This window comes from Camelus bactrianus, chromosome 23, assembly GCF_048773025.1.
Source record: "Camelus bactrianus isolate YW-2024 breed Bactrian camel chromosome 23, ASM4877302v1, whole genome shotgun sequence".
Lineage (NCBI taxonomy): Eukaryota > Metazoa > Chordata > Mammalia > Artiodactyla > Camelidae > Camelus > Camelus bactrianus.
In genome coordinates, this window is record NC_133561.1 from 4,255,493 (window position 1) to 4,282,984 (window position 27,492).

Here is a 27,492-nt window from a genome sequence, read left to right on the forward strand (position 1 = left end):
CGTACGACACACTCATGCTGATGCGGTTAGGGCCGTGTTCTACGCGTTGTTTCCATCAGTGACTTTTTTCTTGGTGGTGATGTCTTTGCTTTTGCTGGTGAGGAGGCTCCTTTAACTCTCCTGTTGTTGGCTTGTCAGGGAGACTCTGGTTATTTCCTGCTATAAATAAGGCTGCAGAAAATCTTTCTGAGCAGGCTTTCTTTCCCCCGAGTGCTTTCTTTGTCAGTGGGATGGAAGCCTCATTTCGAATTAAATCTGGCAGCTAGTTTACCTTCACCTTCATTGATTTTGGTGATTCTCTGGGGATGTGCAGATCAGATCCCATGTTCTTTTTTTAGTGGTAAGTCTATTTTATGCAGGAGTTTGGGGCACTAGCTTTTTAGTAGAATGTGTACATCTTCCTTTTATGGATTTATTCAATTTAGTGCCTAGTCAATGGGTGTAAAAGACAGCTTAACATTGGCGATCTCACTTCACATTGAAATGTACATATTAGAGTTCTGTAAATATGTTTTTTAAGGATTATGAAACCTATCCCATATCTTTTATCCAAAAAAATTTTTCTTCAAAGCCTTATTTAAATTTAAAGACTCTATGATCTTTCAAGACCTATTAAAACAATGTCAGATCAAAGAAAATACCGTTAGTTTGACAGTTAGCTTTTAGTGAATCAGTGTTAATTGCCAATTTCCTTTTGAGAATCCTCTCAAACTTCTGACTTACGATGTATTTTTTAATTTTACAGAGATTGCTATCGACTTAATTTTTTGTAGTTTTTGTAGCACCCTGTTTCTCTCAAAACCATGTATATAATACACCCCACTTCATTCCTGCATTCCTTACTTAGTTTTGGTCTGATTTCTCAAAAGGCACTGAGGATATACGAGAGATGTGTTCTGGAAAGGACAGTGTTGCTGAGTTCACCATTCACGTCTTGCCTTTCCTGGCACCATCCATCTGTTCTTACGGAACGCCCAGCCTGCTGTAGGCATGTTCTTGGAAAGACAGTAGGACCATGACGATGAGTGAAATAGACATCCTACTCCATCCTGTGGAACTTCTGCAGTTTAGTGAGGAGACAGCTATTAAAGAAATACACTTACCAATAAATACAAGGTTACAACCGAGATGAATGGCTGGAGAGGTGTGGGGCGTGACATGGCCTGAGAGATGAGCTGACCATGTTGATCAAGGGGACACCGTGAGGAAGGTTTCCCTGAGGGAGGTGGAGCTGGGAGCTCTCGGATGGGGGAGGGGCATGGGAAAAGTGCCGTGATAAGAAGGAGCATTTCACAATTGACTAAGTCTGAGGATGCCAGGTTAAGAATATCGGTCCTTACCTTATTAACAAGTGTTCAGTGTCAGTACCCAGTGGAGTGGTGAGATCTATCACGCATTTAGAAGGAATCTGTGTCATTGTAACTTGGAGAAAAAAATGTAGAAGGCAAAAGGAAGTGGAGGGTCCCAGTTGGTAGGTTTTTTTAAAGGGTCCATTTGCAAAAGAAAACGGTAATTTAGATTAAAATAGTTGTGGTAGTGGAGATGAAGAAAGGTAGGTAAATTCTACAAATCTTTGGTGGGAAGAAATGAGAAGGTTTGGTGACTCATGTGTTTAATATTTACAAATAAAGGAGAGGAAAGCGTCTAAGATGACGCCTAACTTTCTGGCTAAGCACACACAGTGGAATTCGGTGCTGTTTACTGAGATGTGGAAAACAGGGAGGACCAGTTTTGGTGAGAAAGGTCACAGGTTTGGTTCAGAGCACTTGAAGATGCCAGTTACCCAGAGAGATGGTACATTCTGGAATTACAGGGTACTTCAGTCTAATACACTAGGTAGTTCCTTTGAATAGTCTTCTGAAGTTTACAATCCTGTTCAGAACAAGAATTTTAAAGAGTTTATTGCTCTTTGTTTTTGTTTAATATGTTACCAAAAAAAATGATTCAAAGGTTTAAAAATACATATTCTTTTACGGGATTCCTCGACTATTTCATAACTATAAGGAGTGAGTAGGCTTTGTTCCGCCTTGTATGTTTTTATTTGCATTTGGGGGCAGCGCGGTACAGCTGTTTCCGTCTTTTCTGGAGTAGAATGCGTTTCTGTGAATGACTAGTGTTTGACGCCACCGCACACCGCGTGATGCAGGCCAGGGTAAGGTATAAACAGTGAAAGCTCTAGTAGAAAACTAGAGTGCCTGGTGTTCTTTGCAGAGTATTCACGATTTTTAACATCAGAGATAAGAGTATTTTTAAGAGACGTGTAAGAACAGTTACTCCCTATCCTGCGTAATGTTTTATGCTAACCGCAGTCACAGGGCTTTTGGTGGTACATTAAATATTTTCTGAAAATCCAAATCTGAAGTATTAATGTGCTCTACCCTTTGAGTTATGACTTTTTTTTTCTGATTACTTACACTGTTGAATTTGTATTGCCGAAATATTGTGTTAAATATAACGAAATCTTAGAGTTTATGGAAGACCCTTAACTGACATTTCCGTGAAGTGCTGATTAGCAAGTGGTCTGGGGTTTTTCCCTCCCACCATCATCACTCCTTAAAAAAGGGCCCATTATCTTTTCTTACATGATTAACATGAGACCGAAAACAAAATTAAAAAGGTTTGTTCTTTTTTCCCCCGGAATAGAATTAAATATTATCAAAAAGAAAATTGAAGCAATATCAAGTTTATTTATTTCAGTTTTGATATTTTCTTGTCTTTTTGTGCTAACAACATTTTAATGTTTCCAACTCTCATCAAAAAATTTAAAATGAATGCTTTTTTCGCTTAAAGAAAAACTGATCTCATATCTTTCTTTTCACAGGTCTCATATCTTTTGGGTGAACAGAAGTCTGCCTTTATGGGGCTTACAGGTTAGGTACAATTTTTTTTATTCCTGGATTTATTCATATTTTAGAGAGAAATATTACCACTGGGGAGAAAAGTACTATTAAAGATGAGTTTTGCTGTGTTGTTTAATTAACCTTGATGCACATCTTAGACTAAAGTTTTTATCCCTTTCTTCACATTTGCTGAGTCTTGCATTCTGCCTTTTGAGAATTTCCTCATGATCAGGATTGGACTTCAGAAAGCTTTTGAGGGTGTGGAGAAAACCAAAGTGAACCAGTGCTTTAAGGCACAACGCTTTCCCCCAACTAAAGTATTAGGTTCTATAACCTTTGAAAAATTAATCAAAAGCCCACAAGCATGTTTGCTTTTTTTTTTTTTTTAACCTTATGCTCTCAATGTCTGGACCATGGTAGAATCTTGATAAAGAAGTGTTAAATGATAAACGAACGAATGGCTCACATTACCAATAGCAGGGGCTTGGTCCCTAAGCGGGTAATGTTGTCGGTAAAACTAGAAGTGTGCCCCGGTGTGACAGGCTTCTCGGACCACCAGTGAGGAGACGGGCCAGAGAACAGCCGGCCTGGCTTAGGTGGTGGCCTTGTCCCCCAGCGGCTTCCTCTGTGTCTCGCGTTGCTCCTTTTTCTGTTGAATTTCATGCCCAGCAGACTTCTCACAACTTCCCATCTCCTCTGCTCCTGTCTCTTTCCTGCTGAGACGTTTTACTTGTTATTTTTTCAAAAGTAAAAATTATTCAAAGAGTGGAGTCTCTAATTAGAGATTGGAGGACAGTGGAGTCTGGAAGAAATGGACGCTAAGACCCACTGTTTGTAAACAACCTTTAAAATGCTTTACAATCAAATGTTTGTTTTGTCTTTTAATGTCAGGATGGTTGTGAGGTCTGCACATGTTATATGCAATAATGAATTATTTCCGTTATGTGCGCATTGTGATCGTAACTATGAAATCAAGTTTTTACTAGATCTGGATATTGCATATTTTATTGAAGTCACGTTGTGTTTTATGTTTTTATGTTTTTTTTTTTTTACACTGGCTTTCATTGCAGTGTCCTTAATTTACAGTTAACCCTTTCCAAATATTTCAGGGTTCACTAAAAACGCAGTTTTTTAAATCTCTGAGCTAGATTCCTGTATTCTCCATCAGTGAGGTGCACACTTGTAAATAAGTTAATATTTTTATGAATAGTTATGTATGACCTTGAAATATATTTTGATCTATTCCAATTGCTTTGATCCAATAGTGATGGTTTTAATGAACAATAATACTCATTTTCAAATAAGATTTGGAGTAATTCATGCTAAAACCGTCCTAGAGATCCTCCAACACGGTGGACTTCTAGAAAAGAAGTACGGATGATTATGATTTAGAGAAATCCAAGAAGTGCAGATTTTCTGTCCTAACAACGTGTGGCTACTGTATACACTTGTGGACATATTTTACTTCTATTGTCATGAACTTATGTGTTGTTTTAATTGTCCTTATGTCTTCATATTCACTTAAATCAAACCTTTCATTCCAACAGGAGTCAATTTAAATCTCCAAGGTATCTGGCTTTCTCATGCAGATTGACTTAAATCTCTCAAATTTGTAAACAATATGTTTGGTTTCCGAGTTAATTCTTGTCTAGGCTTGTTTTGATTATATTCATCTACCCTAGAAAACTTAGAGTTGTGACACAAGATAGGTTGGATGTCTTTACTAGTGACTTTTTCTGTGGCCATCGGGGCGTTTTGGTAGTTCAGCCCTGAAAATCGTGTCTGGAGTAGAGAGTCTAGAGAACGGCGGATCTAGGAGGGTGCAGGACGCGCACTTCCAGCTGCAAATGGGGGGCTGGTTACAAAGCCCCTTCCTGTAAAATCTGAATGTGTCTCGAAGTGCTGACATGGCCTGTTTAGTTTAGTGTGCAAGGATGTTGCTGTTTCATTTTGTTTCAGGTGGGTGACGGGACGGAAAATACCATTCAGCTCTGAGCTTGTGTTTTCTCTTCTGAAGGGAACCGCTCTTTTTGGTGGCTGTGCTGGAGATGGTGGTGGCTTTGCTGGGAGAGAGTGTTATTTATGGTGGGGTTGTTGTGAGTGATTGTGTGTTAAGAATACACACACAAAAGAACCTCATTGCAAGTTCCGGCCAGTCTGACTATTCTAGTCTCACTTTTACATTTGTCATAATAAGTGAAAAAAAGATTTATTGAGGAGTGTTAGAGAGTACCTGGGACAGCCTGCTGCCTACCACCTGTGCATAGGAGGTGAAGTGGCACATGACGCCTCCTAGATCATACACACACACACACACGTATATGCAGATATTTATAAAATTAATAGTATTGCAATCAGAATATAGATTTCAATTTTGTGGCTTTTTCTCATTAAGGTACAATTTGTATTTTAGGTTTCGGTGGCACTGATCAGTCTCTTTGAAACAATACTCCTTGGTTATCTCAGTTATAAGGTAAGTTACTTTCATTAGAAGTTTTCTGCTGATAGAACACATTACTATCATTTACCCAGTATTCCTCTATTTGTAATTTGTGCTCTGGAGATAAAGCAAGCTCTTCTTAAAGCACTTTAATTATTTTGGACCTCTCCGTTATGTGATAAAAAGCTGTGGTAATACAGTAGTGTCTTCCTTGGTGGTTTAAACATACTTTGCTGATTCCTCTGGGCTAATATACCCATTATATGCACGCTCAAATGGAACGGTTTGGCTTTTTGTTGTTCTTAGCCTCTTCCCCTAATCTTTACAAAAAAACACTGAAGGAGAAAAACACGTCTGTGAGGAATTATTTTAATGGATTCCCTTAATTTTTGGCAAAGCTTAGTTGGCTAACCCAATTTAACAAATGTTTATTGAGCTGCTATTTGATGAAGAGGGCCACAGTGTGCTTTCTTCTTTTCTCAATGAGTTTACAATACAGAAAGGGGGGGTGGGCAGGAGAAGATTACGCAGATAATCATAATATGAGGCAGAACAATAGGTGCTTCTCGTGAGGCGCAGATGAAGTCTGGTGGGGGTTCACAGAGAGCGGTCGTATCGTGGGGTGAAGAGAAGGCACTTGACTGATTTGAGCAGAGTCCTTGAAACGATGATGTCAGTAAGGAAAGATGAAAAGGCAGAACAATGGGGATTTACAGAATTAGCGAAGGCATAAAAGAAGGAATGTGCACATACAACTGGGAGAATTACTGAGTATTTAGGTTTGGGCAGAATCTGGGGTGTCTGGGGAGATGCTGGTGGAAAAGCTTGGGGCAGCGTCGTGGAGGAATTGCGTAGCAGCATATGGTGGGGAGTTGACGCAGGGCAGTGAACGGGCGGTTCTTTGGTTGTTACTTATAGTTAAGGTTTTGGCTGCGTGAAAGGAATAAAGAGATGCCGTGCAAGATAAATCATGAAGAGCGAAACCAAGAGATGAGGAGATGAAAATGTCAAATATAATTTTAAGATTTTCTAAATCTGAACGGCTGGGGACATGGCAGTCAAACCAAGAAAAAAAAAAGATTGGGGTCGAGATAGAGGGAATCATGGAAATGGCTCTGGAAATGATGAATTTGAGGGATCTTTGGGCAAACGAATGGATGTGACATGCAGACAGCTGCAGATGAGAATCTGGGACTTGCTGGGGAGGTTTGTTACTGGCAGTCATTGTCCCAGAGATGATGAGAAAAGCACGCAAGTCCTTTAAGAACGGGCAGTAACCAGTGGAGAAGCGAAGACCCGTGTTAGTGAGGATGCGTATCGTGGCTGTTGGAAAAACCGAGTGATCAGGGAAGACAGAAGAACAAGATGAGAAGGGCAGAGGGTCGTTGGAATGGTTGTCACGTTCATCACGAGTTTTCAGTTCACAGTTTGTATCAGCAAGGGTGCTCAAGATTTTGAGGGGGTTCTTATCTAGCATATAAATTTCTCACTGTGTAACGCAAGGTTTTGAAGATAACATCCTCTAGACTTCTTTTAAATCCTAAATTTAGGGCAAGAAGTCTTTACAAACTTTCACTTTTTCCTTTGGCTTCATTTGTTAAATTCCATTAACTCCACCCAAAGAACATAATGCCAATATCTAACAAGGTGAGATTGATGGTAGAAAAGATTGAGTGCTTTCCAAAAAAATGTTCATGGGTTGATTTAATATTTATGACAAAAATAGGATGTTAACAGTGTCTAAGGAAGAGAAGTGTAACGTGAACGCATGTGAACTATGGCGAGTTTAGTAAGAAGCTCGAAAAAGGCTGTTGGGTTTACAATTTAGGGGATCATTTGTTTTTCACCCATAAGAGGCCAATTTGGATGGAGTACAATTGAGAATAAAATTGTCAAATGAAGAATGTTGATTGCCCGCTACAGGAGCTCTGTCAAAGTAGTAGAATGAGGCGGAAGATTGTGTCATGATGGTAAAATTCTGCATCATTTAAAGAGATCAAGTCAAGGGGGCAGGAAAAAATGATGCGTGAAGCAAGGTTTATAAAAAACAAGGATGAGCTAGAGCAGGAGGCTGAGCAGTACTAATTAGCCCTGGATGCATTCTGTTCATTTCAGAGCACACGAGATGGAGAACGGAGCGTGAAGGAATATTTTGAGAAGGGAAACTAAAAGGACTCGCACAGGAGTCACTCAACCCTAAGTTACCTGTGGTGGGCAGTGTAGACTGAGATGTTGAGGAGGGACCTGTTCATGGCCTATTCGTACACCTTCTTGTCAAAATAGGGCTCTGTAGATATGTACTGACCGACGAATCTGGATTTTGGATACCTGGAAAATAAAATAAAAATCGAGTAAATTAATATCCAAGAAGTTATCTTCTAAGTTCCTTGGCGTTCAAGTATGTGATGAATGTTGAATGTGATGTACAAAAAAGTGACATGCTAAACATTTAGGCATGTGGGTGTTTTTTTGGTAAATTAATGAAATCTGTTCCACTTGTACGAGCGTGTGTACGAATACGTAAACTGGCCAAAATATTAATCTGCATTTAGGAATGTATTTGCTCCAAATTCTAACTAAAAAGTAGTATGAAATTTACTTTGGCACTTTGCTCCTAGTCATTTAAAAAACACAGATTCAAGATGGAATTAGAATTTTCCATTCTAATTATATGGTGCTGACATCTATAATTAATTAATTGCTGCCATTTATGAAATGAGTGCAAAGCAGTACAAGACCCACTAGGCAGAGCTGGATGATGTCTGATATTTTCATTCTGACCTTCCTAGACATTAGTGTCTTGGATGGAGGAAAGGTATGTGGTAGTCGAGTCCTGTGTGTTACAACAAAGGATAAAAAGGACGGTGTTACAACCTTCTAGCCTTATGATTCAGTTGAATTTGTGAACTCTTGATCCCCTCAGTAGATTGCTGGATAAATTTTTTGGAATGACTGGATTAAATAGTTGATCACTATTTATGGCATACATATAGGGCAAATTCATATCACAGGTGAGGTCCTTCTCTCAAGTTAGGCCGTTAAGAACAATTGTAGACAGGTGCACAGAAATAGATACTGTATTGGCAGCGGCATTCACTCCTCGTATTGCTCTTTGGTACTTTTCATTCTGAAATATCAATAGTAATAGCAAATCAACATCCACTTTCCTCCTGTTTGTTTACATATGTATAGATACGCACAGTTAACGTACGTATTTACCGATGCAGCATAGACGTATACGTGCAATATTGAACAATAAATCTAATACATTAGTCTGCAAGCACGTTATAGTTCTTACAGTTGGACCTTCCAAAACAAGCATGATTTAATCTTTAACAATTAAAAAGGTTTAAACTATCATGGAGACTAGCTTTTGAAAATGTAAGACTAATGCGTAAAAGCAAAACGAGCCCAGACTCTTTAGAGCATGTGTTGAGGTCAGCAGGTCGTAGTTGACAAAAACCCCTGACATCCGTTTATTTTGTCCTCCCTCGTACGGAAGTGCGGGTCTGAATTAGACCGCCATCCCGCTCATGTCAGAGCCGCCTGGGGAGACGGCCATGGGGGCTGCTCAACAGGAAAGTTCTTATTCTTCTGTCACCATAAACACCTTCTGTGTCTTTAACAACTGCTTCCAAAGTAGAACTCTGTTCATACACACACGTTCATTAAATCAAAAGGAAACAAAAACACACCCTGGCATCATTGCCAAGCCTCTGAAGACAAAAAATTTGATACATCTAGCAGGCTTCTGTTACATCTACAATTGTGTTCTCTATAATCACTTTATAAAAAAGCAGCAATTCTGAAATTTTAACATCATGGTGGGCTTATTTCTGGGAAAGAGCAGAGGACCTGGCTCCTAGATACCAGGAATTCCACTTACCATGCTGTGGAAATGGTCAATCTAAATGTTGTTAAGTTTACACTTAGAAATACAAAATACGACCGGACTGCCGTAGGGTTACTGCGTGAGCTTTGCAAATGTTAGCCACTACATATAAAAATAGATAAAAAAAAAAAAAGTTTCATCTGTATAGCACGGGAACTATATTCAGTATCTTATAATAACCTTTAATGAAAAAGAATATGAAAACGAATATATGTATGTGTATGCATGACTGGGACATTGTGCTGCACACCAGAAACTGACACATTGTAACTGACTGCACTTCAGTCAAAATAAATAAATAAATAAATTCATTGAAAGAAAGTAAGTTATCCATCTTTTTGGTTAAATATTTTAAATAGATATTCTTAATATTAGAGAAGAAAGTGTTCTTTAAAAGCCCCTTGTTCCAGCCTGGGCTGACAGCAACTAAATGACCACAAGTCTTATGATTTTTCAAGTGCTTTTTAGACTTAACCGAGATCACAGTTCCAAACTGGCACTTTCTTTTATGATAAAAGTAAAAGCCTGGTGCATTTTAGAAAGTCACCTATTTTCCTGCATTTTTATTGGTTAAGGAAAGTTACATCTGTATCAAATGTTGTAGGATGGTTAGATTAAGGTGTATATTTTCCTGAATTCTGTCAATAAGAAGAAATCCAAGAGTTCTCCCACTTAGAACAGATAAAGCTACTTCTTACAAACTTTTTTTTTTCTTTAAGAAGTTACCTTTCGGAAGAAGAGTAATGCCTTTCATCTCCTTCGGGAAAATAAGATTAAGTGAAACAGGTATTTACCTTAATTTTGAAAGACATGTGCCTGCCTTTTGGGTGCTGTTTCACACTTTAAACGTAGTGGTGCCCTCTGCACGTGTGCGTTCTTTCTTCATCATAATTGCTTTTATCCTGTGGATTTATATGATGTAGGCCCATTGGGACTCCCTCACAACCAGTGCCACTTTGGGATAATTTCTGTATTTATTTTTCATCAGCTAATTTTAGGGGAGGTAGTTTATGAATATATCTTGAAGTTCAGGAGACAACTTGAGATCTTAGGATTAAAGCTAATGAATATAGCCGAAAAACATAGATTTATTTTTAGCAATGAGCACACAGCCTCCCTGTAGAATTTTAGATTGTGAAAATTCGTCCTCAGAGGGAAGTTCATCATTTGCCACATCACAGACATGCACAGACACACACACTTGCTTCGCTCTGAATCAGCAGCAGCGTGTTTGGCATGATGCAGTTAAAGTTTTTATTTAGGACCGTCAGGCTGTCAAGGACTGTGCTGGGAACAGCGCAAGGAATCCTGAGCTAAACTCATCTGAAATTTCATGAAATTTAAAATCAAGTATTGATTAAACATATCAATACAAACTCTCAAGGTTCCATTTCCCCTTCAGGTACCCTGCCCGCCTGAGTGTTAACTCTTCACCTGGCCCTGAGTTGCATTCTTGAGAGTCTGTTTCTGGTTCCCCCAAAATAAATGCCTCTGTCTTAGCCTTGGCACAAATGTAGCATGTGTTCATCTCAGCCCTCTTTCTCTTTGCTCTGCTGTTTCTTTGAGGTGTTTAGGCACCAGCCAAATACAGTCCCTGTGTCTGAGCCCAGCTCCCTGACTTCCAGGTGACGAGGGAAGTGTGGCAGACCCTACCCAGGGTCTCTGCACGGAGGAGCTCTCCTTGCTTGCACGTCTTCCACCTGCTCCCCCCACTGCTTCTATGCGGCCTGCAGATGGGTGATGAGCCAGTGACAGCAAAACCCATGGCCTACTACTTTAGCACACGGACGATGGCCCATCGAGAACTTGCTTTGCGAAGTGGAGATGTTTTCCATCACTGCAATGTTTTAAGCCTTTGGGACCTCAAGAAAAATAGAGAATCCCAATGCTATAGCCAGTATCATAAAATAATTCGAAATTGAAGGGGGTCAGATTTCAAATTGCCTTTCCAATAAGTAGTTTTTTTCTCATAGAAGAATACACTAGCTGAGGAAGTTCTGAGTTCTTTTTCGCTGGCTACCGTTCAGGGAAGTTTCAGGGGTGACCTCTTAGTCAGTGCAGGTACCCAGAGAGGCACAGTGAGAAGGGCCTGTGCTGGTTTTAATGCTCTGATGTCACCTTGTTGAAATTATTATTAATTTGTGAATAAGAGGCCCTGTATTGTCATTTTTCCCTGGGCCCCACCCATTATGTAGCCAGGCTTGATTAATACTGTTGTGTGATGTGGGTTGGAAGATTAGAATCTAGATGGTTGAAAAAACTCTTCCCTTATGTTTTATTAATCTAAAAACTATGTTAATTCCAAGGAGCATTCTTAAGTGTGTGTGTTGGCAAACTATTTAATGTGCTTTACAGTGTGTGAATGTAATTATAATAGCAAAGGAAAAATTAAGATTGAGTCACTTTTTCATTGATTCTGTAAGGTTTTTTAATGTGTTTTATTAACTACTAACATTATTAACTACTAACTTTTCTTCCATGAAATAATACATGATTAAAATGTGTTACGTGCAATATACGAGGATTACTATCAACATCTGTTTTACTTCTTAAACTTATTACAAAGTTGAGAGTGCATAATTACATTTAGTGAAATAATCTCTCAAGGTCATTGCTACATTTCTAAGTAACGATTTGGCATTCTAATAACGTAAGCATCCTTGCTGCTAGAGGAATTCTGATGCTGTCTTTTTCTCTTTTAATGGGATTCAGGATAATTGACTTTCACTTTTATTCATTCTTTCTTCGAAGGGAAACATCTGGGAGCAGATTTTACGAATACCCTTCATCTTGGAAATAATTAATGCGGTTCCCTTCATTATCTCAGTAAGTCCTAACAGAATCTTTAAAAGAAATAGTTTTGTTGTTAGATTTAAGTAAAGTCTTTAAGTACTAATAAATAATATATTAACTCAGATGAAAGAATTTAAGCTTTCGTTAGAATCATGGTATTAAAAAAATAAATAGAAAAATCAGTTGGGTAAGTGGGTTGTGAAATTAAGTGAAAACTAATGAGACTTAGTAGAATAGCAAAATGAAATGCTTTTCAGAAATATATGCTCTAGAAGGGCCATTTAAACAAGTATCAATATTGTCTAAACAGATGAGAAATTAATCACTCCATTTCTTGTGTATATTGTGGAATTAAGAAAAAATAGAAACCAAGTAGAACCAAGTATTTATAGAAGTTTCTCATGCTGAGAATATATTTCTCTCTCATTTAACCACAGGATTTACTAAGTCCAATTCTCTTTAATAAGAAAGTTGCCAACAGCCAGACCACCAGCAGTTTGCTCCTTTATCAGAGCACCGTGGGGTACCGGTTCCACGGTGAACCTGTTCACCTCCAGTCCCAGGAGTATGTGACCGACACTTCCCCAGGGCAAAATTAGGTTTCCATCTCTATTTGATAAGGTTATAGTAATGTCTGTCGGGAATATGTTTTCTAACACTTTTTATGTATTTGAGTTTTATTTGGAATATTATGAATATAAGTCTATATTACCTGAGGGCCCTGCTCACTTCTGACAGTTATTCTGAGTGATTTATCTCAAGGAGTGACTGGCACTCGATTAAATGACAGGTTCACTGCATATAATTCCAGTTGAATACGGTTCCCCAATGTATTTTGCATCTGCAGAGAATGAGTGGTAATATTATTAAGAGATAAAATTCTGTCTCCTCGTTCTTACTTTTCACCTCAAGTTGCAGGAAGGAGGTGGTGTCTGCCGTAAACTGTCACGCTAAAAGACTCGCTGATGGAATTATCAGTTATTTCTCTCTGACAGCTGGCGAGAGCTGATTGTTTTCTTTCTGCTTCTACAACAATTTTCCAAAGAATTTTTCCTTAAGTAAGACTTAGACAGTGAATAAAAGGATCCCATCTGCTCCTGGCATTTCAGTAATCGTATAAAGTATTTGCTGCACATTTTAAATCATTTCATTGTCTTGAATAACCTATTTCTGTTTCGCATTTCTTCTCAGTTTGCTGGATGTGATCTCTTGCTCTGAGAGAAAAGTTTAGTTTTGATTTGTTTTCCAGATATTCTGGCCTTCCTTAAGGAATCTGTTTGTCCCAGTCTTTCTAAATTGTTGGCTTGCCAAACATGCCTTGGAAAATATGATTGTAAGTATAAATGTGAAGTGCAAAGACAAAAATATTTTTCAACCCTTCATTGTTTCTTACTTAATTAAAGTGATATGTTGCATAAATGTTGAAACTAATAGACCTTAAGTCTGTTTCTGTCCTAATGAGAATGAAAAGTGGTGAAATGTCCATATTGCCAAGTCATTACCTTTGTGAGGCCTTTGAGCTGGGAATCAAAAATAATTCAGATGTTCTAAATATCACCAAGCAGTAGCTAATTGTTATTTGAACTGGTCCAACCAATGAGCCCATCTTCTGAGGACAAACAGCTTTCCCTTCCAAGGCAATCTGTTGGTGGATGTAATGGGACCCTTGGTTTGTAGGATTCAAGGGGTAATACTGAGCTGTTCTTTTCAGATTTTTCTGCCACTACCCCATGACTTCTACCCACCACCCCCAAACCTGTCAGGGTGCTCTTAACTGTAGATGGTCTCACATTCCATACAGATCTGTGGGGTTTTGCAAGGCCCTGTGTTGGAGCCGGAATGTCCTTATTTAAAGTCACCTTTTTAGATTTAGATGATTTGGTTTGTGAGTGAATGTTAGGAGGGAGAAAGGGAAGCAGAAAGTAAGAGATGCTGGACTCAGAGATGCGCCGCAGGTGCGTTTTGCCTGAGCTGACCCTGTTTGGAAGGACTGATCTATGACTGTGACCAACATCTCTGTACTGTAGGCTGCATACTTACGGGGGATCTGTGAGACACTTGCTATTTATTCTACAAATGTTGATATCAGTCCACTATATGATAAGCAAATGATTTAATTCCTTTGCTAACTTCTTCATCTTCAAAAGAGAATAAAAGTATCTGCATAAGGCTTGCTGTGAGAATTAAATGAAACTTTATGTATATATATTCATACTTATGTGTAAAATCTTGTCTCTGGCATAAACATAGTAAGAGCTCAATATTATTAATTTTACAATGAAAGTAAATTTGTTCAGAGGTGAACTTGTTTTTCTTTTAAATGGTTTTTTGTTTTAAACAGAAATTATGTTGAAGTTTTGGCCAAAAGGAATATTTGGGTAACATTTGAATAGTCACATTTATATTAAGTAACCACTGGAGACTCACGAAAAACATGGCCAAGAAGTGGAGAGTGTGACCTGTGGATGGTTTGCGGAAACATTGGGCTGTCTTAACTGTCTAAAAAAATACTATTTCACTAAATGCAGCTTGCTTAAATTGCTAATGAAAACAAACACACCAGGAAAAAAATAAACCTCGTGGCTAAATGTGTTTATTAGTTGTTGGAAAAAGTAACCTAACCAAGAGAGGAATCATTAGTCAATCGCTGAGAATAAAATTAGTGCTTTGCGTTATTAATTTAGAATTCATTTTCCATCACAGTTCTGTATTTTGCTCCTCTTCCTCTGCTGTGGTTGCTAAATTTTATTTTTCTGTTTATTAGCACCTCTAGAAGAAAGTAAGGGATGAGGTGAAATTCTAATCAACTTAATTTTTTGTTTTCATAACAGTTCTGCTTACATATTTGGTACAGGAAGATAGAATGATGGTTCACTGAGATTTTATATTGCATCGGTGAAGTTATTTATCTCATGCAATACTGATATTAAGATGGTTAAAAGCTTGTTATAAACATTTATAAAACAAAACTATAAAATGAAAAATTATGCAAGACTACAAATCTTGTATGTGGTTAAACACTAGTAATAATTTACATCCTAATATTTTCTATGAAAACACACACACAAAATTGTGTGTTTAATCTTATAATTTGATTTTTTTGTCATATCCTAGTATGTGGTGGGCAAATTCCTATGTCATTAAATATTCCTCTTCAAACCATTTTTATGGATGCATCTAAAAATCTGCTATATAGTTTATTCAACCATTTTTCTGTTGCACTTTAAGTTATATAAATGTAATGAACATTCATTACTTCATATAATAAATATGATTTTGTAATAAAGATAAACATGCATAGATACTCGATTTCCATCTCTGCCGATTTCCTCGTGGTTAACTTTTAAAACTTACGTTACTGGGTAAATACTAATTAAATGAATGAATACATCAAATAGAAAGGCCATACTTGTGAACTGGGACCTGTATTACAAATTACCTTCAAGAAGTTTATAACACATAACATGCACAGCACCGTGAGTACTCATTTTTTGCACCTTAAATAACAGTGGGTATTATTTTTTAATGTCTTTCAATTGGAAAACAAAATTATATCTTGAATTCACATTTCTCTTAATATGAATGAAATCAAATTATAAAAATATTCATTGGCTAGTTAATTTTTTTCTTTTTATGATAAATTGCCTGGCATAATTCATGCTATGTTTTCCTGATTCAGAGAATGAGATAGGATTGTAGTTTGATCCAGCTGTTACTTTCCCCTTAATTGAACATATTACTGTTCAGTTTTAAAATAAGAATTTTCCATAAGAGCATGAATACCATGGAGGGCTTTTGAGAAGTCAGTGCAGCGTCTCTGCAGGTGTTTGTAAGGTGAGTAACTGAAGCTTTGTGCCTTCGTGGTCTCCCATAGTATTATCTTTATAATATGACTGTTGCAGTAAGGTTTCTTTAGACTTAGGTAAACATGAAAATATACTGGTATATCCATTTAAAGTATATGTGTGGAGTATGCGCAAAATAGTTGAAATCTAAGACATAGTATTAAATGTAATGAAACTCATGAATGTTTAGTATTTATCAAAATTTAAAATATGCTTGTTCTGTATTATTTCAGAACGATCTACACAGAGCCATTCAGCGTACACAGTCCGCGATGTTTAATCAAGTTTTGATTTTAATATCGACATTACTATGCCTTATCTTCACCTGGTAAGAGTGTACCTCTCAGCGTTTTTATTGTGTTTCATTTTAACTATAGTTCTGAAAACCAGGATTATAAACTATTTTAATTATTAAGAGTTCGCTAAAATAAATAAATAGAGAAATATTCACTATAAAATGGAATGGGTCACCTAGAGAAATGAAGGTAAGATCCTGACTCCAGTCTTACAGAAAAAACAAGAAAGCACGTCTGCCATTTGGTGCTGATGTTTAAGGCCACCCTGAGGTTTTCCCAGATGCTGTAAACAGCCAGACCACAGGAGTTTGGACTGCATGCCACAGTTGTCAGACAAGAATTTTTCCTTCAAACCGCTGACATGGAGGTAACCTTATCTTTCTACAATCCTCAAAGCAGGATCACTGCTGATAAAACTTGTCACTGCCCATCACGGTCCCCTCCTGTGTCTTCTCTCCTGGTGCTTCAGTGCGCAGTCAGGCGGAGAGCAAGGGTGCATCTGACCATGTGGGGAGCTGGGACTTTGCTTTATTAGAGAAAACAATTATTTCTTCTTCTGGAAAGTCCCGCTCTGCCTATTAGAGAGGAATCCAAGGAGAAATGACGCACTGCTCATACGGATTCATGCAGATCCTAACTAGGGAACAAAATGTGAAAATCAAAAAATGAGCTGGATAATATATCTGTATTTCAACTTAATTATGTGTAATTGTGCTCTGACCTGGGTTTGACCTAGTGAGAAAGAGAAAAAGCGAATTAGGAAGTACTAAAATGGGAGAAGCCCTCATATACTAGAACCATCTATTATTGGGTACAAATATAGCTGCAGACATATGAAAGTAAATATAGTTTTAAATATATAGATAAAACAGCTACTGTGCTTCAGTGGTGTTCAGTTAATACTATTAGTCATTTAATAGAATTAATAGAATTAATTGATTATGAATAGATTAATATCATTCTATTAAGTGGATTTAAATGTTTTATTACATCCTTAATATTTAAAGAATGGGATATTCAATGCCTTTAAACATAAAATATCCATCTAAAAGTGACATAGCACCAACTTATCGTTTAAATGTTTTTACTCCTCACAAATTGTTTTTATTATTCACCTAATAAATACCTAACTGCATAAATTTGAAATACAGTAATGCCTTCTCCTCTAAAGTCACAAAAAATTCTTAATTTGAAGATAATTATGTTATTTAAATAACTTAGGAATTTCCTCATTTTACTTAAGGAAAAGTACTTAAAATTTTGATATACGTATGCACATGCCAGTATCTCAATTGCTGGAAAATTACAAGAAGTAAAATGAGTTGTAAATATTATGGGGAGTCTGAGAAGTAAATTCAGTAAAGCGGTAGTTGGTTCCTTTTTTTTTTTCAATTTTTGGTAATTGAAATTTTAATGCTAAAATAAGGGCAAATCCTTTTGACATGGAAAACACTTGGTCCACTGCTTTGATTCTGGAGGCATCACCCACACTGAGCTTTCTATTTTTTCTGTTTACTTTCTGCCCATACATCTATTTCTTGAGCACTTTTTATTTTCAAAGGAAGCAGCTACACAAATTTTGCCACTTTCTTATGCCAAGGGATGCAACCCTTAGACAAAGGGTTTTCATGACCTCTATGAAATTTCCATCATGCAGTTTACTAGTCCCTTATATCATTTGCGTCTCATTTTTTGTTTTATTTGCAATTATAGTTACTTTTGATGTTGTGTGTCTATCCATGTTTAAATTTTAGACCTCTGAGTGGTAGTTTTGACACATATTATCTACTGTTAAAGCTGTCGCCAATTTGTGGATATGAGTCTGGCTTTTAACCTGCAATTATTACATAGAGTTATGTTTAGCTTCATGTTACTGTTTTTAATCACATTTACATATCAATAGACTTACATTAGTATGTTTTTAAATTACAGTGTCTAGAATGGAGATAGTGAAGTTTGATTTCTTTGTGTATTCTTCTCCAGCGTTACAAGCAAAACATCTTTATAAATCATGATTGTTGTAGTAAGGTAGAACAAGTCTTATTTGAATTCACCATCCAAAGTGTAGTTATCTACAAGAAGAATATAAACAATATTACATTAGTTGTGATATATCATACAGGTCATTTTATCAAAGAGTTACACCACACATAAAATACAAATATACACAAAGTTACAAGAATGACACAAATGGAAATACCTAGATGGTCTAGCCACGGTCGTTATATCAGCTTAATACTGTTGGAGACAGAGTTTCCTTTCCTTATATCTTGCTTTCTGCCATTCTCAAAACAAGATTTCCATGGTGCAAGATAGCTCCTTTAGTCGTGCCTTTACATCTAACTCCAGCCTGTAGGCTAGAAGAAGATAAGGCACAACTCAGATGTTGCATGCATAATTTACATTAGAATTTCATCATATGCCCAAACGTAGCTGCAGAGGATCTATAGTCTAGCTGGAGAACAGTATACCCAGATGAATATTAATACTGTCATAAAAAGAAAACAATGGAATACTGTGGACCAGTAGCAGTCTCTGGCAATGATAAGTCATGAAAGTCCACATGTACATCATTTGTCTCAAACTCAGGGCTGTACTAGTTTGGAGCCCTTTGGCAGCTTGCTTAATTTATCTAACCTTGTTTTCCACATCGTTAAAGGATAATATTAATCACCCACCCTATGACATTTGTGTTGTGTATGTGTGTGTTTAAATGAGGATTAGATTGGATATAATAATGAAGGGTGTAGCAGAGGGCATGGTATATGGTGTGAACATTCCAAAAATTTAAATACTTTTCCACTTCAAGTGTCCTCTTTATATAAGATGATTGAATTATCATGTGAGCCCACAAACAAATTTACTCTAAAATGTCCAAGCATAGTAATTTATTAATGATACTATAAAGCTGGGTCAGGATGCCTAAAAACATATTTAATAGGGAAGGTGAGGAAACATCTTCGTCTGCTTTAATGTATTCAGGTTTCCTGATCTTCTTAAATATTTCTAATATCTGTTTCCTCTAGTTAGCCTCGCCAGATTACACACAGTGGCAACGTCTCCCTCTCTCTGGTACTTTTACGAACACAGCATCACAACATGCTCCTGGCTCCAATCTCACTTCTGTTAGGGCAGTTTCTTCATTTGACCTTCGAATAAGATGACCAGTAGAACCAGGGTCATGACATGTAGGGGAGTGATTCTAGGCAGCAGACAGGGACTGACTGCTTTTTTATTTTCCCTCCAGTTTTACTGAGATATAATTTACATAGAGCCGTATATACATCTAAGGTGTGCAGGATAATGACTTGACTTACATACATCGTTAAGTAATTGCCACAGTAAGTTTAGTGAATGTCATCTCCTATAAATATAGAATAAAAGGAAAACTATTTTTTCTTGTGATGAAGACTCTTAGGATTTATCCTCTTAACAGTTGTCATATGTAACCTGTAGCAATGTTAATTATGTTCCTCCTGCTTTGCGGTACATCCCTGGTACTTACTTATCCGCTAACTGGAAGCTTGTATCTTTTGAACACCTTCATCATCATACAAAGATACTATGTTGTTATTGTCTTTTTCCCCCATGAAGTGCATTTCATCCTTGTGACACACTTATTTTGTAACTGAAAGTTTGTACATCTTAATTCCCCTCACCTATTTCACTCACTCTCCTAACTACCTCCCCTCTGGCAACCATCTGTTTGTATCTATGATTCTTTTTCTGTTTTGTTATATTTGCTCATTTGTTTTGTTTTTTAGACTCCACATATAAGTGCAGTCGTACATTGTTTGTCTTTCTCTGTCTGACTTATTTCACTCAGCAGAATACCCTCTAGGTCCATTCAAGATTTTGCAAATGGCAAGATTCCATCATTTTTTATAGCTGAGTAATACGCCATTGTACGTATACCCCACATCCTCCTTATCTGTGCCTCAATCGACAGACACTTAGGTTGCTTCCATTTCTTGGTTATTGTTAATAATGCTACAGTGAACATAAGGGTGCACATATCTTTTCGAATCAGCGCCTTTTGTTTTCTTTGGAAAAATACTCACAAATGGAATAGCTAGATTATATGGCATCTTTATTTTTAATTTTTTGAGGGACTTCCATACTATTTTCCATAATGTCTGCATCAACTTACATTCCCACCAACAGTGCGCTAGGGTTCCCTTTTCTCCATATCCTCATCAGCACTTGTTATTTGTTGTCTTTGGTGATGGCCGTTCTGACAGGTGTGCAGTGATGCAGAGATTTGGGTTTGCATTTCCCTGATGATGAGTGATGTTGAGTATCTTTCCATGTGTCTGTTGACCACCAGTATGTCTCCTTTAGAAAAATGTCTATTCAGATCCAGTGCCCAATTTTAAATTGGGTTGTTTGTTTTGGGTACTGAGTTGCATAAGATCTTTGTTTATCTTGGGTATTAACCCCTTATCAGATACATCATTTGCAAATATCTTCTCCCATTCAGTTGGCTGCCTTTTCATTTTGTTGATAGTTTCTTTTGATGTGGAAAAGCTTTTTAGTTGGATGGAGTTCCATTTGTTTATTTTTGCTTTTGTTTCCTTTCCCTTAGGAGGCGTATCCAAAAAGATATTGCTAAAACTGATGTTTTCTTCTAGTTTTATGGTTTCGGGTCTTACATTTAAGTCTTTAATCCATTTTGAATTTATTTTTGTAAACTGTGTGAGAAAGAAGTTGTTTAATTCTGTTGCATGTCGCTGTTCAGTTTTCCCAGGACCATTTATTAGAGAGGCTGTCTTTTCTCCATTGTATATTTTGCCCCCTTTGTCATATTGACTCTATACATGTGAGTTCATTTCTTTCTTTCCCTTTGTTCCCTCTATGTGGGTATTTTTGGTGGGCCGATACCATACTGTTTTTATTACTATAGCTTTGTAGTTTGAAATATCTCAGCTTTGTTCAGCTTTGTGACTGCTTTTTAAAGATAAAAAGTAAAATCTATTTTTTATATTTAGGAGTATTTCTCATATGAATAAAAATTTCATCATTTTTGTCCTTCTTCTGAATATTGAGCAGTATAGCATGTCAGAAATTACCATTATTTTTCCTACTTGACCTATCAAAGAAAGCTATCTTAGATATGTGTATGTATGTATATGCATATACTTTTATATGTATATATTTGTAATATGTGTACATATTTGTAGTTTGTATATATGTATATACAATTGGTTTATATGTACATACATATGTATATACACATTGGTTTATATGTATATACATATATAATATATACATTGGTTAATATGTATATGCATATATATATTAAATTATGGTGAGATTAGTCATAATTAATTGCTAGTAGGGTTTATCATAAAGCAAGGTTATCAGTGCTTTTCCAAATCAGAACTTTTAATACATACATTAAATTTTTAAGCCCCTCACATTTGGGAACTAATATTTGATGAAATGGCTGTGTTGTTCATGGATCTCACAATCTTAAAATTACCTGTTTGGAAAGCTGCTATATGGTTTTAAACTGTATCTTCTCATCATTATTAACATTACAAAGAACTGTCATTAAGCATCTGTCTATAACAGACACAGCGCTCAGTGCCAAACAAATAAAAATCAGGCTGCCGACCCACTCTCCAAAGGGAATGTGCTCAGAATTTCTTTTCCTGTCATTGTGAGGGAACTGGACTAATCTTTCCACATGTCGGCTGTGCAGCGCTGCTGATCAACAGTGCGCACTTCCAAGACAGCTGGGAATTGTGATTCAGCCTGTGTCTCTGTAACAAAGCAGAGACAACTGGTCCATCCGGGAATTAAGTCCACGACTTTAGCTTAATTATCAACATATTCTAACCAATAATAAGTACTCTAATTTATAATGCATTTGGTGTTTCTGATTTTACACTAGGAGACTTCTTTTTGCACCTACTTTGATATAAACTTGAATTTTTTATTTGAATATCTATTACATATTTTTGTATTATTTCGTAGAGTTGTAAAGAGCTGTATTAGGTTAATGGATATTTTATGTTTTAGTTCAACGTAAAAATTCAGTTCATTTCCACAGTCTTATTTAAGGAAAAATGAACCTATTAATTTATTGTTTTAAATGTCATCTAGTTAAACATCATTAACATGCGAAAGTATTTGGGTTTTTCCTGTGCATCTTTGATTAATACTTACTAAATGCTGGATACTTTAGTTCTTGAACTCTGTTTACTGATTCAACTCTTAAGGCAAATAGCTACTTGAGATGTGGACAGTGAGAAGCTAAGTACTGTAGTGTGGAGAAAGTCTTATAACGTGGTCCAGTGGTATATACCAACATGATATTTGATTACTAGTTTTGTTTGGTCACGTTTGTTTATATATTATAAACAATTGACAGAAAGTCCATTTGTCTGAAGATCTGGCAACTGACTAACAGCCCCCAGGTTTGTATGACACTAGAGCAAATAGAAGACTATTTGTCCCAACTGAATAAATGAGAATACAGTTATTACGCAGTTAACTAGCTATGTAGGGTGAATTCAAATTGGAAGAATTTTGGAATATAAACAATGATGTAATTATTGTTATTAATAATTGATCAATAATAATTAATAGTAACAATAAAGTATTGTTAATATAAAAATCTAGGAAACATGATTTTGGAATAAAATTTTGTAGCAAAAAAGCGATTTTTGAAATATGATGATATTAGTTATTTTCAAACATGAGATACTGAGAATAATGGTTGTAATTTCAAAGGGTTACTTTGTGTTTGGCATGTTTCTGAGCACTTTACATGTATTAACTAATTTAATCTTTGACAGCATATAAAGTAAGTTCTATTATCCTCATTTTATAGATGAAGAAACCAAGAGGCACAAAATAGTTAAGGAATTAACAAAAAAATGCATGTGTGTGCATCAGGGCTTTGGGTGGGGTGTAGTTGCTTTTCTTGAATTACCAAGTTGCAGTGCATGTTGACTTCAGATCAATGGCTTCTGGCATGATTCACTAACCTTTTTTGCATAGACAGAAAGACAGCGCCCAGGAAAGTGAAAACTTCCTTTTAACAGTGGAAAAACTGGATTTCTCATTACTTCAAAAGCAATGTCTCTCCTAGAAGATGTAAAATCCCAACATCCCAAAAGATCTTAAATTCCATGGGAATCACAGGTTTTAGGCAGACACTCTGCAGGAAGTGAAATGATTACTTGGAACAATTTAATTGATATTCATTCAGTAAATACCAAAGTGCAAGTTGTGGGCTGGTTTGAATGCTAATGTCTGAAATTACAAGCATGAAATCAAAGTGTTCGGTGTTTTCAGCACAGAATGCCATTGCTAATTAAATTTTTCCAGTAACTGTGCACATAAGTGGGATTCATAGAGAGTTCATGGATATTTAAGGTTATTTATTTCTGCCATGTAACTTTTTTTCTGAAAACATTTTGTTATACAAATTGACATTTACCAGGTGGTGGAAAAGTTTACAGTCTCAATATTTCCTTTCATTTAAATTAATGTTTTCCTTTATAAACCTTGTCAAAGCTTGAAAAGCTCGTATAACTAACATTTTCAAAGAAGCAAATTTTAAAAAGCACTAATTACACATGATTAGAAATTAAGGTGCCTTTGTTACTACATTTAGGATCTATTTAAGTAAACAAGTCAATTATAATTTTTCAGTCGTTTTAAAGAGGCTTACAAGAGAGTCTGTATTTTAAATCCTAATTAAACATTGTTCAGATTTTGGTTTAGAATTATGTAACACTGAAATTATTTTGCATGGATCTGTGTCAAAGATAAAACTTAAGAATGTTTTGTAAAGCAGCAGAGCTCACAGTAGACTCTCAAATGCAACATTCTTTGTGAAACATTTGAAAAATAAACTTTTTCTAAAACAAAAATAATTACAAGCTAATACTGAAGCTTAAAAAACTGTATTTAATTCACTGAAATTCTTTTTATATTTGAAATAGATGCTTATTTACTATAAGTTTTCAGTGCCTATATATTTTTTCTGGTTTTTTATATTGCCTTCTTTTTATGAAGCAACCATATATTAACAAAAATCTACATATGGCATTGTGAAAGGGGAGGTTGACCTCCTTGCAGGTTGGGGCTGAGATACATAGTGAATGTCATGCTGCATCCCTGTAGCCCCAGCCATCTGTGCCTTGGGAGCTCTGTCTGGAACAACTCCATAAGCCTTCCGAGTGCCCAGGGCCCGTCTTCTAATTCTAGTTCCTTTCTTTGCTAAGGCGCAGGTCCATCACTGCTGTGAATGGTGCACTGTGAGGCCGTGACTTACCTGGGCTCTCTCACCTGTCCTCTCAAGCAGTGAGTGAGTGCGGTCTCCTCCAGGTCAGGACAAGCTATGTACTGAGTTACGCTACCTGCGGGCTCCTCCTTGTGAAGGATGTGTGAGAACCCTTGACCCAGAACAGCTAGCTTTACCGTCAATTAAGAAGATGCTCCGTTTGTGTACAATTAGTGCTGAAACTTCTTCATTATTTGAGTGCATTGCACTCAGGTTATAACACAGTTATTTTTGGTTACTTATTATGAACTTCTCCAAGTCCCATCTTAATGACATGTGTTGTCGTACCAGAATGACTGCAGAGTTGCTTTCTTTAGTAAACTCTAAGATGTGCTTGATTTTTGGTGTAATGGTGAAAATAAATTGGAACAGTACAATCCTGGGTTCATGTTATGCCTTTTCCATTGACTGATTCCATGATTATACCTTCATATCGTTTGTTGTACACTTATAAATTTGTTATGAGGGTAGAGCTCATGTTAAATGTTCTTATCACAATGATATATATATTTTTAAAAGAAGTGTTAAAAACGGAAATTCAGCGGAGTCAGTGCGAAGATCCAGTTGGCTTTCTTCAACAGTTCATGATTCGGGCAGCATCTCATCTCGCAAATAGAAAGGAGCTCTGAAGAGCTGTAGAAAAGGAAAGGTTTTTAAGGGCAGAGAGAGGGTGGAAAACAAGTTTATTAGCAAAGAGTAGATGGTTTCGGGCAAGGTCACCTTCCTGTTGGGGAGGGCAGGGGTCCCCCCAGCACATTACCTCACTCGTGCTGACCTGGTGATCCCTGACTGACTGGTTAAAGATTATGTTCTTGGGAGAGACTGAAACTGCAGTTAAGACTTGGTTTGCTGACGTGTGACTTAGCACAAGTGACTCCATCTGGGGCTTGTGGCTTCTTTTTTTTTTTTTTTAACAGAAATGACACCATTTTGATGGCAGATTGGATGTAAGGTGAGGGAGAAAGAAAAATTGAAGGGTGACTTTGAGATTTGCCTTTGGGAAGCTGAGTGTAATGCTGTACATGAGGCTGAGGAAATCAGGAAAGGAACGGAAAGAGGGAGAGAAAGAGCCCATGGTGGTTGAGGCGCCGTTTAGAAACCTAAGGTGAGGTGTGGAATGGCCACGTGTCTGCAGGAGCCCGGAGCTCAGGGACGAGGTGGTGAACTTGGTCACCTTCGCCCTGTGGAGAATCCCCAAAGGCAAGGGGTAGAAAAGAGCATCTCGGGAATGGACAAAGTGGGTTTTCTGATTAAAAACAAAGCACAACAAAAACCTTAACAGGGTAGTATGAGGTACTGGATAAAGATAAATGGCACACTTTATCAGGAGACAGGATCTTCATTTACCTCTGTATCCAAAAAAGGTGGCAGTTACACATATAAAGTAAAAACTACTGAAAATGTAAGGAGGACGTGATAAAAATATAATTGTAGCAGAAGATTTTGATAAAGAATCATATTACTCAAGTAGATCCCAGAATATTTTTTATTTTTCACTTCTCCAAACATAGCCTCTCTATACGATCCAACCCAGATGGCTGTCTATTTTAAACCGTCGTCAACGTCAGAGCTTTTATAGTACATTTTCATTATAATAAAAGCATTTTCTTACCATCAAGCAATGAAATCCGTGCAAAATTCATACATCTTTTTCAAACACCATAAACTATTTTTTTCTCTCTTGAAGTCCCTCCTCTTTTTCTCATCCTGTCTTTCCCTCCTTACTAAGTCCTCTTCTGTTACCCAGCGCCTTGAATTGCTTAGAAACTTCTGCGTTTCAGCTGACTTCTAGAGTCCTGATGCTCAGGGTCTTGTATCGCTGCTGTTCGTCTCCTAGTCTTCTATTAGTAAATTCTCTAAAATATTTTCTATATTGTGAAATACGAAATAATTTAAATTTATATTTGACATAAATAGAGAGAGGGCATTACAATTTACCCTCTTTCTGTACTGTAAAGGGTTTAGATTCGGGGTGCTGAGAACCGCATTTAGCATCGTCTCCTTCCTGTAGGTGGATTGCTGGTGCTGGCACTGTCTCCCACCGCGGGGTTGTAATAACTTCCACCAGCGTTTTGCTATGCAAATGGTGTACGGAATATTTCTGATTATCCCTAATAATCCAGGTGCATTTGGCTTCTTAAAACGCTTTTTAGTTCCTGTTAGCCCATTGAATTATTTTTATGATAGACCCTTGTTCTACCTTAATATGTAAGTTTTTAGTATTTATTTTTAGGCTCCTCATTTGCTAGCAAATTGATTTTAGGATGTTCTAAATACCTCGTTTGAATTTCATATGAGCTACTTCCCTCTGGTGTGCCTACTGCGAGGGTGAAAACCCACTCCCAGCCCCCTGCTTTGTGAGGGTTTTTTATATTTTTGACGATTGAAGCACATGGTCTTTTTTGCTTCAGGTCAGAGATGCCTCAAACCCCCTAAGTTTTCTCTCTGGGATTTTTATTTATTTATTTATTTTTTGGTTTGTTTGTTTGCCTTTGACTAAATCTTTTCCATGTTCTAATTATAAAGTCAAGCAGGGCCCAGTGCTGAATAACCGCAAAGATCAAGATCATTTATGTAACAGCATTTTGCGTTTTGTAACTTACAAAGTGCTATTTAAACATAAAGAGTATTTTTCTCTGCCATAATTTAGGGGACAGATCTTTAGTTTAACAGAAAAAATTGTCCTTTTTAGGCTTTATTTCTCACAGGAGCATGTGTATATGTGCAGCTCTCTGGGGGGACGTTAGTTAAAAACAGAAATTCATTAGGTTTGAAGAGTTCTTGGTTGTGTCGCCTTTTTGCTGTGTGATTTCAGTTAAGTGATAGCTTCTCTGAGGCTTAATTTATTCATTTGTCAGATGGAGACAGAGAAATACCATAAAACCTTCAACAAAAGGTTTGAGGCAGTTTTCAAAACAGACGTGAAATTGGATCATTAGAACAGAAGTAGAAGAAACGACAAATCAGCAGAGCAGGGATAAAGTATAAAGCCGGTATTAAGCTTTAGGGCAGCCGAGGTGGAGGAGAAACGGATTGCACTAGGCCCTCATTATCAGAAAGAAGGAAGCACACTTCCCTCTGCGTAAT

At 36.9% G+C, this 27,492-nt stretch overlaps 1 protein-coding gene across 2 annotated transcripts in view; it reads left to right on the forward strand.

The window, feature by feature from the left end:
* Positions 1-27,492, forward strand: part of KCNT2 (potassium sodium-activated channel subfamily T member 2) — a 282,806-nt gene that overhangs the window by 97,348 nt on the left and 157,966 nt on the right. For both annotated transcript variants that reach the window (XM_010974039.3, XM_074351598.1), the window contains exons 4-8: positions 2,822-2,870; positions 5,254-5,313; positions 11,924-11,998; positions 13,215-13,298; positions 16,044-16,138. In XM_010974039.3, the coding sequence (XP_010972341.3) occupies positions 2,822-2,870; positions 5,254-5,313; positions 11,924-11,998; positions 13,215-13,298; positions 16,044-16,138 (363 nt within the window). The remainder of the gene's footprint in view (positions 1-2,821; positions 2,871-5,253; positions 5,314-11,923; positions 11,999-13,214; positions 13,299-16,043; positions 16,139-27,492) is intronic.